We start from the raw sequence: 13,020 nt of genomic DNA on the forward strand, positions 1-13,020 counted from the left end.
GTATGTGTAAGTATTAGCACAGAGCCTGGCACCTAGTAAATAGCCTATAAATGTTAACATTTATGTACATATGAATTTATATTAATCTCTTTTGGAGAGAACAAAATTAATAAACATGGATAATTTTCAAAGCCTTCAATCTTCCCATCACTGTCACTGGTCTGTAGATTTGCTGCTTTCTCTCATTGGTGACCCCGGTACCTTTCACTCTCGCTCTCCTCTTTCATTCTTGTGAGTGGTTCTCAGCGACCTTCTTCTGTCCTCAGACTCCCACCCGTGTCGGTGAAACCAGCTCCTTCCATGAGGCCTCGTCCTCAGGACACAGCTGACTTTTCTACCTGGTTGGTTGAGTTTGGGGTTTTATGGGAGTAGGTGTCCCTAAAATAATTTCTAGCAGCCTCACAATGCTCTGCTTTGACTCTTTCTTGTCTTTCTGTCACAGAGAATGGGAGCCTTTCCTCTCTTCTTTTCTCTTCATTGTGTTGGAATGTGTCCTTCCAATTTCTATTTGCAGAAGCCTTCATCTGAGTACTTCTTAATCTAGTTCCCTTATACTGAATCTCCATCTGCTTTAAAAATGTAATGATATTCTTTAAACGCATAAAAAAAAGGTGTAAAGAAAAATATAGCCAACGCTCATGGACCCAGCACACAGCTGACTTACCTCCTTTGCTTGTACAGGAAGCTCAGCGTCTGTTAGAACCTGACCCTCAGCACAGCCGTTCCTCGGTGTATGTTTTAGTTCAGTCCAGGCCGTGCGTGAGCTTCACCCAGTGTTACACTGTCAGCACCCAGTCAGTTCTTCGACCTGAGTTAGAATTCAGCTTCTTGATTTGACGGTTTATTTAAAAAATCCTCAAAACATCAAGAGGGTATTTAGGAAACATCAACCAGAAAAAACCAGTAGTTAACCTTGCGATCCAAAGCACTCTCTGTCACTCTGTAGGATTCATTATGTGCAATCTTGAGGTGCGCGTGGCCCCCAAAGAGGAAAACAGTGATAATCACCACGTACTCCTGTGCAGTGTTTCATCCGTGACTGATCGTTCTTACACATCTGCCTGTTTGTTCTCGGCAGCGGCCCCTCCGCGGTGTGTGTGCAGGTTGGGGAGCCTGGGTCCCCTTTACAGAGGAGAAGCAGCCACAGTGATGAGTCCAGAACCTGCGGCCTCAGCAGGTCTGCAGAGGAGTAATTTGCCTTCTGGCTTATGGGGGACTTTTGACACGCAGATATTTGTACTGCGTTGCCTCAGTTTTACTTTCTTTGAGTCGTTCATTTCTGGTTATTCATTCAGTAGCTTTATAAGTACTCTCACTTTGGGAATTGACGAAAGCCAAGAAAACAACATTTTCCACTGAATAATAAAAGTAATAAGCTCATTGTAAAAATCATGAATAATTCCGAGAAGTATAAAAATGGAATGAAATGTCACCTATAATTCTACAGCCCAGAGATAAGCACTGTTAACATTTTGATGCATTTTCTTCCCGGTTTATGCATATACTTCTATGCTTATACTTTTTTATAAATACAGAGATCATTAAAAATGTGTCATTTGGTTCCAAGTTTTACTTTATCGGGATCGTTTTCTAGTGTTATTAAATAGCCTTCAAGATGTGATTTTCGCTGGCAGTACAACATTCCATCTAGGGGCTGAACCATGATTTATTTCATCATTTCCAGTTTCTAGATGTCTGTGTTATTTGAAGTTTTTAACCAAAATAATACCACTATAAACTTTTAGATCATTTTTGTTTGATTTTCTGATTATGTTCTTGTGGTCAGAGACTATGAATCATTTTAAGGCTTATAGTGTGTATGTTGCCAGATAGTTTTCCAGAAGGTAGTACAACATACTCTCTTACCTGCAGTATTAGATAGCTGGTCTCACTACACCCTGGTCAGCTACAGAGAATACGTCTTTAAATCTTTGCTAATTTAGTGGGTGGAAAATGGTATCTTGTTTCTATCATATTTGAGCCGTTGCATCTTGTAATCTTGTGTTCTCTCTTGTGTTAGTGTGCTATGTTTTCCTTTGCTCTGTGTGATGCTAGTGTTTCAGGATAACCCCTGCGTGACAGCTGACTCCTTTTTTGATGTTAATAACAGGGACATTCGGATGAGCTGTGAGTTACCAGTGTGTATTTATCGATGTTAGTGTTATCTGTAAGAATAAATAATTGGACTCATCTAGGGAGACAGGATAGGTCATTAGACTACCTACCTCCACCCAAAGGAAGAAACATCTCTTGGAAATGGGGGAGCTGCAGCTCTCTGGCAGAGCCTTGTTTTCACTCTGGAGTTGCCCTGCGTTGTTGGGGGAACAATGAGGCATTTTAATGATGTTTTTGCCCATTGCATTCCAGTCCCCAGGTGTAAACCTACACAAGGCACATCCTCTGCTTCCCTGTTTGGGGTCTGAGGGATGCTCGGTGAGAGTGAGTTAGAAATGTCCCAGCCACGTAGTCCCCTGGATCCAGAATAAGGGCCCCCAGACCGTAGGAGGGAGACAGAAAGAGGCAAAGTTCAGGAAAGTAGGAATGGTCTGTATGACTCAGGACAAGGCTCTCTTTCCTCAATGAGTTAATCTAGGGTTCCCCAAATCTGCACCATTTTTTGGGCCATATTCTGTACTATTATTTATTAAATGCATTTTAAAAAAATAAACTCATTTACTCAATTAGATTTATTGACAAAAATAAATGTGATCACTTATAAATGGAAAACCAATACCATTTGCCAAAAATAGAAATTAACCTTAAAAATAAACACAGTGAAAATCAAAACAATCTTTATAATTAAGTTCTAAGCCAAGTCCTGTTGCTTGCAAATATGTCGGTCCTGAGGCTGCCCTCACTTTGTTAAAAAAAAACCGTCTTAAAGACGGAGTAGCACTGAACTGAAACCATCTCCTCAAGGTCAGCAGAAGGACTTGAACAGAATAGAAAAGGACAACTTGTTCATTTTGGAACTCAATGTTTAGTGCTACATTTGGACTACCTGAAATGACCTCGTGTTCTACCAGTAGTTTATGCCCTACTCTGAGGAATAGTTCAGGTTATGTTGCCTTACCAGCTTAACTCTGAAATCTCAGTGGATTGACACGACAAAGGTTTGTTTCTCGCTCATGTTTCCATGTTTCCCCGAAAATAAGACCTAGTTGGACAATCAGCTCTAATGCGTCTTTTGGAGCAAAAATTAATATAAGACCTGGTCTTACTTTACTATAATGTAAGACTGGGTCTTTATAATATATAATATAATATAATATAATATAATATAATATAATAGTATAATATAATACAAGATAATACCAGGTCTCATATTAATTTTTGCTCCAGAAGACACATTAGAGCTGATTGTCCAGCTAGGTCTTATTTTTGGGGAAACAGGGTACCTACCCCTCCAGAGTGAAGTCGGGTGGGCGTGGAGGGCAGGCTCTGTGTTCCAGGCTGAGGAGGCGCCACCCTCTGGATCCTCTTCCTTTCCCACAGTAGAGGAAAGGTTCTAGAGAACACACCCCTGTTCTTTTACACTTGGGCTTAGAAGTGACTGCCTCACTTCTCCCTCAGCCCATTGGCCAGAGCGAGTCACATGGCCTTGCCTAAGTTCACGGGCCTGGGAGGGTAGAGGAGCACTGGGAACATTTGGGGAACACTGCTGTCTTTGCCACATCTGTCTCTGCGGCCTAGGCTGGTCTAGATGCATCTAGATGAGGAGTGGATGTGGGTGTGATTTATCTGGAGAAGGTAAGGACGGTATACGAGATAGCTGCTAATACTGTTAATAGTACATTAAGCAAGTAAAGGTGGTACGAGGGGTCAGACCGTTCCTTGGTAATGGTGTCTCCTTTCTTAAAGCTTCATTAAAGAACGGTCAAAAGTCAGCGCAGTTCCCCTGAAGAATAAGAAGGCCTCCAGTTTCCATGAGTTTGCCCGGAACACCAGTGACGCTTGGGACGTTGGCGATGATGAGGAAGAGGACTTTTCCTCCCCTCCTTTCCAAACTCTGAACTCAAAAGTTGCTTTGGCCACCGCAGCCCAAGTCCTGGAAAACCACAGCAAGCTGCGGGGGAAACCCGAACGGGCCCAGTCAGCAGCCTTCGACACCCCTGCCAGCTACCAGGTCATCAAGTCCAGCAGTGACGCCCAGCTGTCCAGAAATGCCAGTAAGTCTGTCCCGCTGCCCTTCAGAGCCGCAGCCTTCCCAGCGGAGTGCGTTGTCAATCAAAGTCATTTGTCTTTAGGGCGTCACTCGGGTTTTCCATTGGATGATAAGTAAGCGAGCAAAGCCTCAGGTCCGACCTCAAGGCGCCTCCCTGGGCATGAGTGGCCCTTGCTCCTCCCACCTCAGTGGCTGCCTGGCCCTGTGACCTGGGGCTTCCCTGCCCAACACCGAGGTGCTGCCTGCCAGTCTCTTCTTCCTGTCCCTACACGGGGGTCCAGAACTTTTGTGGTTTGATTGCTTCCCATTGCTTTAGGCCTGGTCAAGTTAAAGAATATTAACTAATGTATTGAAAGTTGTTAGCAGCTGAATTTCACAAACGTTGGGCGCTGTAGGTTGGCCTCCTCATTGTGGGGAACAGCCCCGAGCATAAGGGTGTCCCTCTCCTGTTCCTGAGTGATGGGGCGACATGGGCCTGACGGCCCTGGGTCCCACCAGGTGGGTGGAGCGGGAGGAGATGCTCCTTCTGTGTGTCTTCAGGACATGCACGGGCTTCAGTAACTGGTTGGAGTGATGGTGGCTTTATCAGATGTTTGGGGACCCTCAGGGTGCTCTTTTAATATGCATGGCTGTATTTAATGCTGCCCTAGGGGTTTTATGGGAGCCAGTTCTTCTGAGCTGGATGGGAAGTGCCGTCATTCTAGTGAAAGTTACAACAGGACTGGTAAAGGGGAAACAGGAAAGAGAAGCGTGTCAGAGCCCTGAGGCAGGTCCTGGCACAGGTTCTAAGAGAACGTCTTTTCCAGTTTCACATGAAGCACGTGGTCATGGAATTACGCTGTAAGCCTCTAAAATCATTCCCCGGTCACTTTCCATCGCCGACTCGAGCCCCAGCTTGAACCTTTCTCAGTGCCCTGCCCACGCAGGGGTGTGGTGTTGATCAACCACAGCTGCAGGCTGTGGACAGTGTCCACGTGGTGATTCTGGGTCTCCGGAGGGTGCCGGTGTGAGGAGGCCTGTCCACGGTCCCTGAGGAGCTGCCCTGTGCAGTCGGGAGGCCCGAGCCTTCCCTCTGGGGTCGCGTCCTTGAGCATGTGTCTGGGAGTCGCTGGTATCAGAGGTCACGTCGGCCGGTCTCAGCTCTGCAGTGTGTGGTCTGCGTTTTCCAGGCTTTGGGTCACACTGGGCATCCAGCCAAGTACCCTGTGGCAGTTGTTTCTGTAAACCTTCTCGTGGTGCTGCTTGTTTCGTAGTCACTGTTTCATTCTTGTTGTGATTACTGCTTTCCAAGGTCCAGGTATATAAAGATTATGAAACAGTCATGAAAGGACAGAGTTGAAACTGAGTTTTGTTTGGGGTAGTAAAATAAATAAGGGTTTTGGAGTCAGATCTAAGGTGGCCTCTCGGCTCTCCCTTGCGAATTACTTAACCTCTCTGAGCTGCAGTTTCCACCTCTGTACAATAGTGATGACGTCCTACTGTGTGTTGTAAGCTCAGATGAGAGCTATGGAAACGTGACCAGCATGAGGCCTTATACACAGTAAGCACTCAGTCAACGCTAGTCCTATTCTGCTCATTCTCCTACCTGCCATCTAGTTTGGAAACGTCTAGAAGCAGGCATGGAGTTCAGCTTGAGTCGTGTTCCTGCTATTTCAGTCCCATCCCATCATAGTTAAAAGCTGGTTCGTGTGGTGGGAAATGTAGGCGCACAGAGGAGCTGCAGCCACGCAGAGCGGGATTGCTTTAGGCCAGGACTTCTCAGCCGGTGAGCAGGGCACACAGGTGGGCCAGGGACAGGTTGGAGCTGGGCCAGGGGCAGCTGGGGGGGCTGGGGCTTCAGGAGAGCAGCACCTCCTTTCACTGCAGCACGCTTTCTAGTGTCATCGTTTCTTATGTGCTCCGTGACGTGGGAAGGGAAGGCAAACAGCGCCTTACACTGCGTGGCCCCCAGACTCACTGTTAGGTACCAAGAAAACGTCCAGCTTGGGTGGAAAGAAAACATCTGCTTGCCCTCGGGAGTCGCCAGAACAGTTCTCAAAGTTGCAGTGGCATCGGAGTCTCCGCCAACACACGAGGTGTGTGGTATGTGTGGTAAAAATGCAGCCTGGCCTCTGGCAGACAGTGGAGCAGAGCCGATTGTCCCTCCCCGGCTGCCCCTCAGCTGGGCGCCTTCAGGCAACGCACAGCCTGTCAGCCGTGGCTCTGGTGGGGGAGCCCCGTCCTGAACAGGCCGCTGTGAGGTTTCTCAGATTCCGTGCTCTTCACACAGTCGCTGCTCTTTCTCTTTCAAATGATCTCAGGTGATACCTGCCTGAGGAATGCACTCCATAAACAGCAGTCACTCCCTCTCCGACCTGTCATCCCCCTGGTGGCCCGGATCTCAGACCAGAACGCCTCTGGGGCACCGCCGATGACTGTCCGGGAGAAAACCCGCCTAGAAAAATTCCGTCAGCTTCTCTCCAGCCACAGCACCGACTTAGGTGAGTCCCGGGAGCCTGGGCGAGACAGGACCTCTTGGTGCCTGGGATTCTCAGAGACCTGGAAGCTACTGCTCTTTATTCTTCCTTCTTTTACTTTTCCAGCATCTCCTGATCTGGTGCCACTACAGTGACATGCAGGTATTCAGTCAGACGTGTGTTACTAGATTAGGGACCCAATGAGGTGGGACTGGATTCTGGGGCCTGTAGACCATAGTGCAGCTACTCTGGTGTTGGTCTCCCCACCTCAGGCGATTGGTATGGAAATCCACACCCACTGGCCTTTCTCTTCCCCTCCAACTCTGCTCTCAGAGCTGACTGGGTCCCTGCGGCCGAGTCGTGTCCTTAGCACCTTGCTGCTCAGTCGTTTGGGGCTTTTTCCCGGTGCTTGTCAGTAGCTGGTGGCGGTGGTTGTGGTCATGGTGACGGTGGCCATCGTCTGACTTGAATGGCGGGAGGCATGAGGAAGGGCTGGCTGAAGTTTTTTTTAGGGCATTTGTAGGAAGAGCTAAATCCAATGACGCTTTTATCTCTTTGTAGATGAACTGAGGAAGTGCAGCTGGCCCGGGGTTCCCAGAGAGGTCCGGCCTGTGACCTGGAGGCTCCTGTCGGTGAGTCCACCCTCTGTGTAGGACAGCGTGAGCTCACACTGCCCTTCTTAGCTGATGAGGGCGTTCTGGGTCCGTCAGTCTCACTCTAGAGACTCTGTGGTCCTACTGGGTGTGACAGAACTGGGGGACCGTCCTATTTCTGTGCGTAAACACACACGTTCTTGAGAGTTTATTTCCACCCATGTAGGAGGGCACAAGTTTGTTCCTATCGTCACCCCCATGGAGAAAGAATCTAGGGAGGCCGGGGGATCCCACCCTCGTTTGGGAAACTCCCATGGTCCCAGTGTTTCCCTGCTTTCTCGGTAGGAATAACCCAAGTGGTTGAAACCCACCTTGCAGCTGCGAGGAGGTGATAAATGGGCCTCCCTCGGGAGCTGCTCTAGTCCCATTTCACTAAAGTGCAGAGCACCAAGCCAGCCACTGCAATAGGGACGCCTGGATTTCCTAAGCCTGTGACACTCATCACTCACATAGTAAGGATTTATCGAGGGCCTGCTGTTTGCTAGGCACGGTGCCAGGTGCCGGGAGGGTAGGGGAATGAAGAAACTGAGTCCCTGCCCTCTAGGCACCGCCGTGGAATGGCGCATAGCCGCCTGCGAGAGGAGGGGTCTCTCCTGATGGCTCCCACCGTCCGTCTGGCAACCACATAATCATTGCTTCTGCCACTTCTAATAAGTCTGAATGCTATTAAGAGTCGATTTGATGAGAATGGAACAGGAGATGTCAGCAGTGAGAGTGGGGTCTAGACCACGGACAAGAATGAAAGTTGCCTGGAGCTTTGGCTGAGGGTGGGTGGGGGTGGGGCTGCTGTCGGAAGTTCTGTGTCTGGGCGTCGCAGCTGCTGTGTCACAGATTCCATCCGGCTTCCTAAGCTGGTCGTTCTGAATATAACCGTGTAAAGAATGGGGAAGCGGCCCCAACTTACACGGCCCGTCACTGAGATGTGCCGCAGACATGGCCCCTCCCCGCGATTCTCTTCAGTACTGCTTCGCGCACACACAGCCCTCAGAGGCCCCGACGTGGGTCCAGTTCCCTCCGACCGACCTGCATTCACTGCTCGACTGCGGCAACTCCGGCAGCTCTGGCGCCACCAGGGGTACCAGCCCGAGGGCGGTGCGGGCGGCGAGAGTAAAGAGCCCGGGAAGCGGGGTCACTGCCCACAGGTGGAGCTTGTTGCGAGGAGTCGGCAGACACTGTGTGGCCCAACCCAGAGCGGGACTGACCCTTGTCCTGCTGGCAGCTTTCCTTCCGTTCCTGTGATAGTGTCCCAGTCACTGCTCAGGCTGAAATGAAAACAGGATCCTGCAGCCAGTGTGTGTCCCCGTCTGACCGGCAGTCCTGTCCGCAGGGCTATCTCCCCGCCAACGCCGAGAGGAGGACGCCGACGCTGCAGCGGAAGCGGGAGGAGTATTTCGGCTTCATCGAGCAGTATTACGACTCTCGGAACGAGGAGCATCACCAGGACACGTACCGGCAGGTACAGTCATCCCTGCTGCCTTTTCCTCCCTCGTCCTGATCTCCAGGGGCCCTGGGAGTGTGTCGGGGTACAGGTGGGTTTTCCAAGTCCTCAGGCTGTGCTGTGCTGCTGAGGAGCCGCATTTCTTCCTGGGGGTACGCGGAGGAGGTGTGGGGGTCTGGAAACACATTTATACCCAGGCCAGTTCCCCTCTGTCTAATCAGTCGTTCTGATTTTAGCCCTTTTCAAATAGATAGTTTTCCACTGGTCAGTGGCCATGCTTCTCAAACATAATGTGCAGGCAAATCACCTAGGATTTTGATAAAATCCCCCCTGGGGATTCTGATAAAGTGCAAACGCTAATCAGTAGGTCTGGAGTGAGTCCTTCCCTTCCCATGAGCCCCTGGGTGATGCCAGTGCTGCTGTTTCACAGACCTCACTGCGAGCAGAGAGGGTGATGGGAGATGAGGAGAGATGAGTTCCCTCAGGAGTGGTGCAGACCCCAACTGGGACTTCAGTGTGTCCTTCTGGCAGTGGCAGTGCCTGTTCAGCACCCATGTCTGTCTGTCTGTCTGTCTGCTGGAGCTGTAGTCAGCAGCAGACTTGGCAGGGAGTGTCCCGTGATTGCCCGTAGTGGTCCCCACAGCCTGAAGAAACATGGAGGGGGCAGAGAGGAGTCTGGTGGCTGCAGAAGAGGGGACAAGTCGGGGAGCAGCTGCCTACAACGGCCCTGAGAACGGAAGTTGCCCCTGCCACGGCTAGCATCGTTTCTAGGGTTGTTAGACGGGTCAGTGGGAATCCCAAGGCCTAAACCAACTGTAGTGAACTCTTTAGTAACAGGAGGCAGAACTTCCGATGCCAGTTACTGGAGCTCAGCTCCCTCGGGTTTTGCTCACTTCTTACTCGTCATGACTTCCTGGGCAGGTTCTCTGGTTCCCTATCCTGGCACGTTTTTGCAGCTGTCAGAGCTCTTTCAGTTCTTGCAAACTTGATGAGTAAGGTTCAGAAAGAGGGGTACATATTTTGATCATCACACCTGTTAAAGGTACCAACTCAGAGTGAAACAGACATCAGAGCAATAGGGAAAAACAGGAGATTCTCTTAGGTTGTGAAGCCTATTGCTTTCTGAGAGAAGTGGATTTGTAAGGGTAGGTTTTCTCACTGTTCAGTAAGCTATTGCTGTCATGGAAACGTATTCCAGATGGGCAGGTAGGTTTAACCAGCCTTTTATTGTATGTCAGTCAATTCTTTTCCAAGATAAATTGTGCTCTCACTCTTACTCCCTTCTTATTAAGAAAAGAACTTCTCAAAGAACAAACTGGCATTTGTGTTTTTGGACACGGCTTCTCTTTTTCAGATTCACATTGACATTCCAAGGACGAATCCTCTCATTCCATTGTTCCAGCAACCGCTTGTACAGGAGGTGAGGGAAGCACCTAATGTTCTCGGCTCTTCTCCCGTCGTACCTCCGAGGCACCTGTTCTGTGTGGACGCGTGCTAGTGCCCTCCCTCCACCACAGGAAGGTTCACGGCTCACAGGGATAGTACCCGATACAGAGTTTGGTCCCTTCAGAGCACTTTCTGGTGCATTCTCGTTTGATCCGCTAACAAACCTGAGGGCAGAGTAGGGACTTGCCGAGAGTTTTGAGGCTCCTCGTGACAGAATGAAGACTCGGACCCACAGCTTAGAATTCCTGGTCCTGTGTTTGCTCTACTTTATCAAGTTGGGATAATGATTTTTTTTTTCTATTGTGGTAAATATACATAACATGAAATTTTAAATTGTGACCATTTTTAAGTGTACTTTTCAGTGCTATTAAGTACACGCCCCTTGTTGTACAGCCATCACCACCATCCATCCCTAGACCTTTTTATCTTCCCAAACTGAAACTCTGTCCCCATTAAACAGTAACTCTCCATTCCCCAGCAATCACCATTCTACTTTCTGTCTCTATGAGTTAATTATTCTCAATACCTCAAATAAGTGGGATCGTACAGTACTTGTCCTTTTGTGTCTGGCTTATGTCACTGAGCATAATGTCTTCAAGTCTCATCCATGTTGTAGCATGTGTCAGAATTTCCTTTTTAAGACTGAATAATATTTCATTATATGTATATAACACGTATTGTTGACCCAGTCATCTATCAATGGACAGTTGGGTTGCGTCCATCTTTGGGTATTGTGAATACTGCTGCTATAAACGTGGGCACCAAGTCTGTTTGAGTCCCTGTTTTAAATTCTTTTGGGTATAACCAGAAGTTGAATTAGTAATGATGCTTTGAGACCTAACAGGTTCGCACAGCACATGGAAGGTCTCAGTGGGACTATTGCTTTTTCCCCGAGCAGTAACTATGATCTCCTCAGATGAGGGGTTGCCTTTACAGCTTCACAGTCACTGGAATGCTGGGGTAGAGTCCTCTTTGGATTTCCCTTTCAGGGATCCTCATACTAGAGAGGGAGGGTGGTAAAAATAAGTTTTATTAGCTTTAGATTATATTCATAATTCTGTTTAATTATAGATATCTCTACTGGTGGGATCCCTCAGGACTTACCCATCGCGTAAAGAAGATTTTGAGGGTGACACCATTATTTTAGCTCTAAAAGTCCGCTCAAAGGAAGTTAAAAACCGATTCAGGATCCCTCTGCGTCTCCCATACATTTTCCCAGGGCTCAGCCCTGCTCGTTCCTCATTTCAACTTGGAAATGTTCAGAATCTTTTACCTGTGCAAGCTTACTCTAAACTTGGAGACAGGGAAAGTAGTTTGTTTAAAAGCCTTCTCCTCTCCTGCTAGTGGAACCTGAATACAAAGAAGGAAAATCAAAACTTTCTAATTTTTCTAGAATCCCCTTTCCATCTAGCAGATGTAAAATGACAACCAAGGAGCAGAGAACTAAGTAACCCTGATTATTAAGACTTGCTCTGCAAACCTGAAAGATACGTGAACATTAACTATAGTAAGTCAGAATTACCCGCACTAGGAGAAGAGGGGTAGAAAAACCTTCAGGGATTATCCTCTCCTCTCCTTTCCGCGAGGCAAGAATATTCCAGGCTTTTCTGTAGTGAAGATGCCATGATCTCCTCTGGTACCCGGGCCTGTGCTGGCCAATTTCCGTCTCTTTGGCGTCATCCTCACTTGTACAGGGTGAGTGTGTCTGCGATGTTCCATCCTGACTAGGACGTATCGCAGGTCTCCTGGTTCTGAATGGCTGGTTCCCACCCCTTGGCCGTTGTTAATGCCAGGCAGCAAGGATTGTGTGTTCACAAGGAGTGATCAGTAGTGTGCAGTAGAAGCCCTGGCAGGTCCTTCAGAAGGACTGACCTGGAGGAGCCTTTAACAGAGACATCCAGACAGACACGGGCCACAGGAGGTGTGAGGAGAAGGGGCGGGGGGCAGAGAATCCTTGAGAACGTCCTGAAATTGGAGGGTGTAGCTTGAGCTCCACTTTCAAGGGCGGGAGGGTCATTTAGCAGCAGAGAGGAAACGTGTCGGAGGCCCCGTGAGAATGTTGGGTCTCACAGAAGTGAGGATGCCACGGCCTTCCCTTGGCCCAGGGAGCACGTGGGCAGGTCTGGTGGAGGCAGAGAGGCAGCTCCTTCCGGGCACGGCTTTGTTCTCACTGCTTGGAGGGGCAGGAGTGTTGGCAGTGGGAGTTTCTCAGCTCTGCCAGCTGCAAGGCAGACTCAACCCCAGCTGGGAAACAGCCTTTATTGTCTTCAGATGCTCTGCTTCTCCCCTACACTAGCCAAGCAACTCCAAAACCACACAACCATTTCTCTTTTACTGTTCTCCATGGGAGCATTTTTCTCCCTCCACGTGACCTCCAGGAGGGCCTCTTCAGTCTGCCCAGAGCCGGCTGGTTGGGGCTCTGCAAAGCCATGTGCTCGGGAGGCCTTGTACTCTCCTGTCCTTGGCACCGCCATCACCTCTGCCATCCCTCTGGGTGGTTCACAGGGACGTGAGGCAGCCCAGGAGTTGTGGTCAGCAGGATAAACCAGAGAAGGAGGATTTTCAGGTTGAGAGAAGATCGCGGAAAAGATCAGAGGGCCCGATGAAAGCAGAGGGGAGTGTACTGAATGGGCCAGACTTTGTAAATGGACCATACAGCGCTCTTCTCTCTCCCCTTTCTAAGCTTCTGGCCTCTGTGGCTAGTATACTTCATTCCAGAGGCTTTGCTGTGGAGGCTCTGGCTGATGTCTCTGTTCTCAGATGCCCAGCTGTAACGCTCCATGGGATCTGGTTTATCTGACTTCCTGTCCACAGCAAATGGACAGGAATGCATCCTGATATGTGAAGTGACTTCCTCCATTT

At 49.0% G+C, this 13,020-nt stretch overlaps 1 protein-coding gene across 5 annotated transcripts in view; it reads left to right on the plus strand.

The window, feature by feature from the left end:
• LOC117020381 (TBC1 domain family member 22B) overlaps positions 1–13,020 on the plus strand; it is a 65,932-nt gene that overhangs the window by 13,118 nt on the left and 39,794 nt on the right. For 4 of the 5 annotated variants that reach the window (XR_004422684.1, XM_033102825.1, XM_033102826.1 and 1 more), the window contains 5 exons: positions 3,862–4,169; positions 6,466–6,645; positions 7,183–7,253; positions 8,602–8,730; positions 10,067–10,132. Coding sequence is in view for 4 of the 5 variants with exons in the window: in XM_033102825.1 (XP_032958716.1) it covers positions 3,862–4,169; positions 6,466–6,645; positions 7,183–7,253; positions 8,602–8,730; positions 10,067–10,132 (754 nt within the window). In the remaining variant the exon portion in view is untranslated. The remainder of the gene's footprint in view (positions 1–3,861; positions 4,170–6,465; positions 6,646–7,182; positions 7,254–8,601; positions 8,731–10,066; positions 10,133–13,020) is intronic. The other variant, XM_033102827.1, reaches the window with a different exon arrangement.

This window comes from Rhinolophus ferrumequinum, chromosome 3, assembly GCF_004115265.2.
Source record: "Rhinolophus ferrumequinum isolate MPI-CBG mRhiFer1 chromosome 3, mRhiFer1_v1.p, whole genome shotgun sequence".
In the NCBI taxonomy this organism is placed as follows: Eukaryota; Metazoa; Chordata; class Mammalia; order Chiroptera; family Rhinolophidae; genus Rhinolophus; species Rhinolophus ferrumequinum.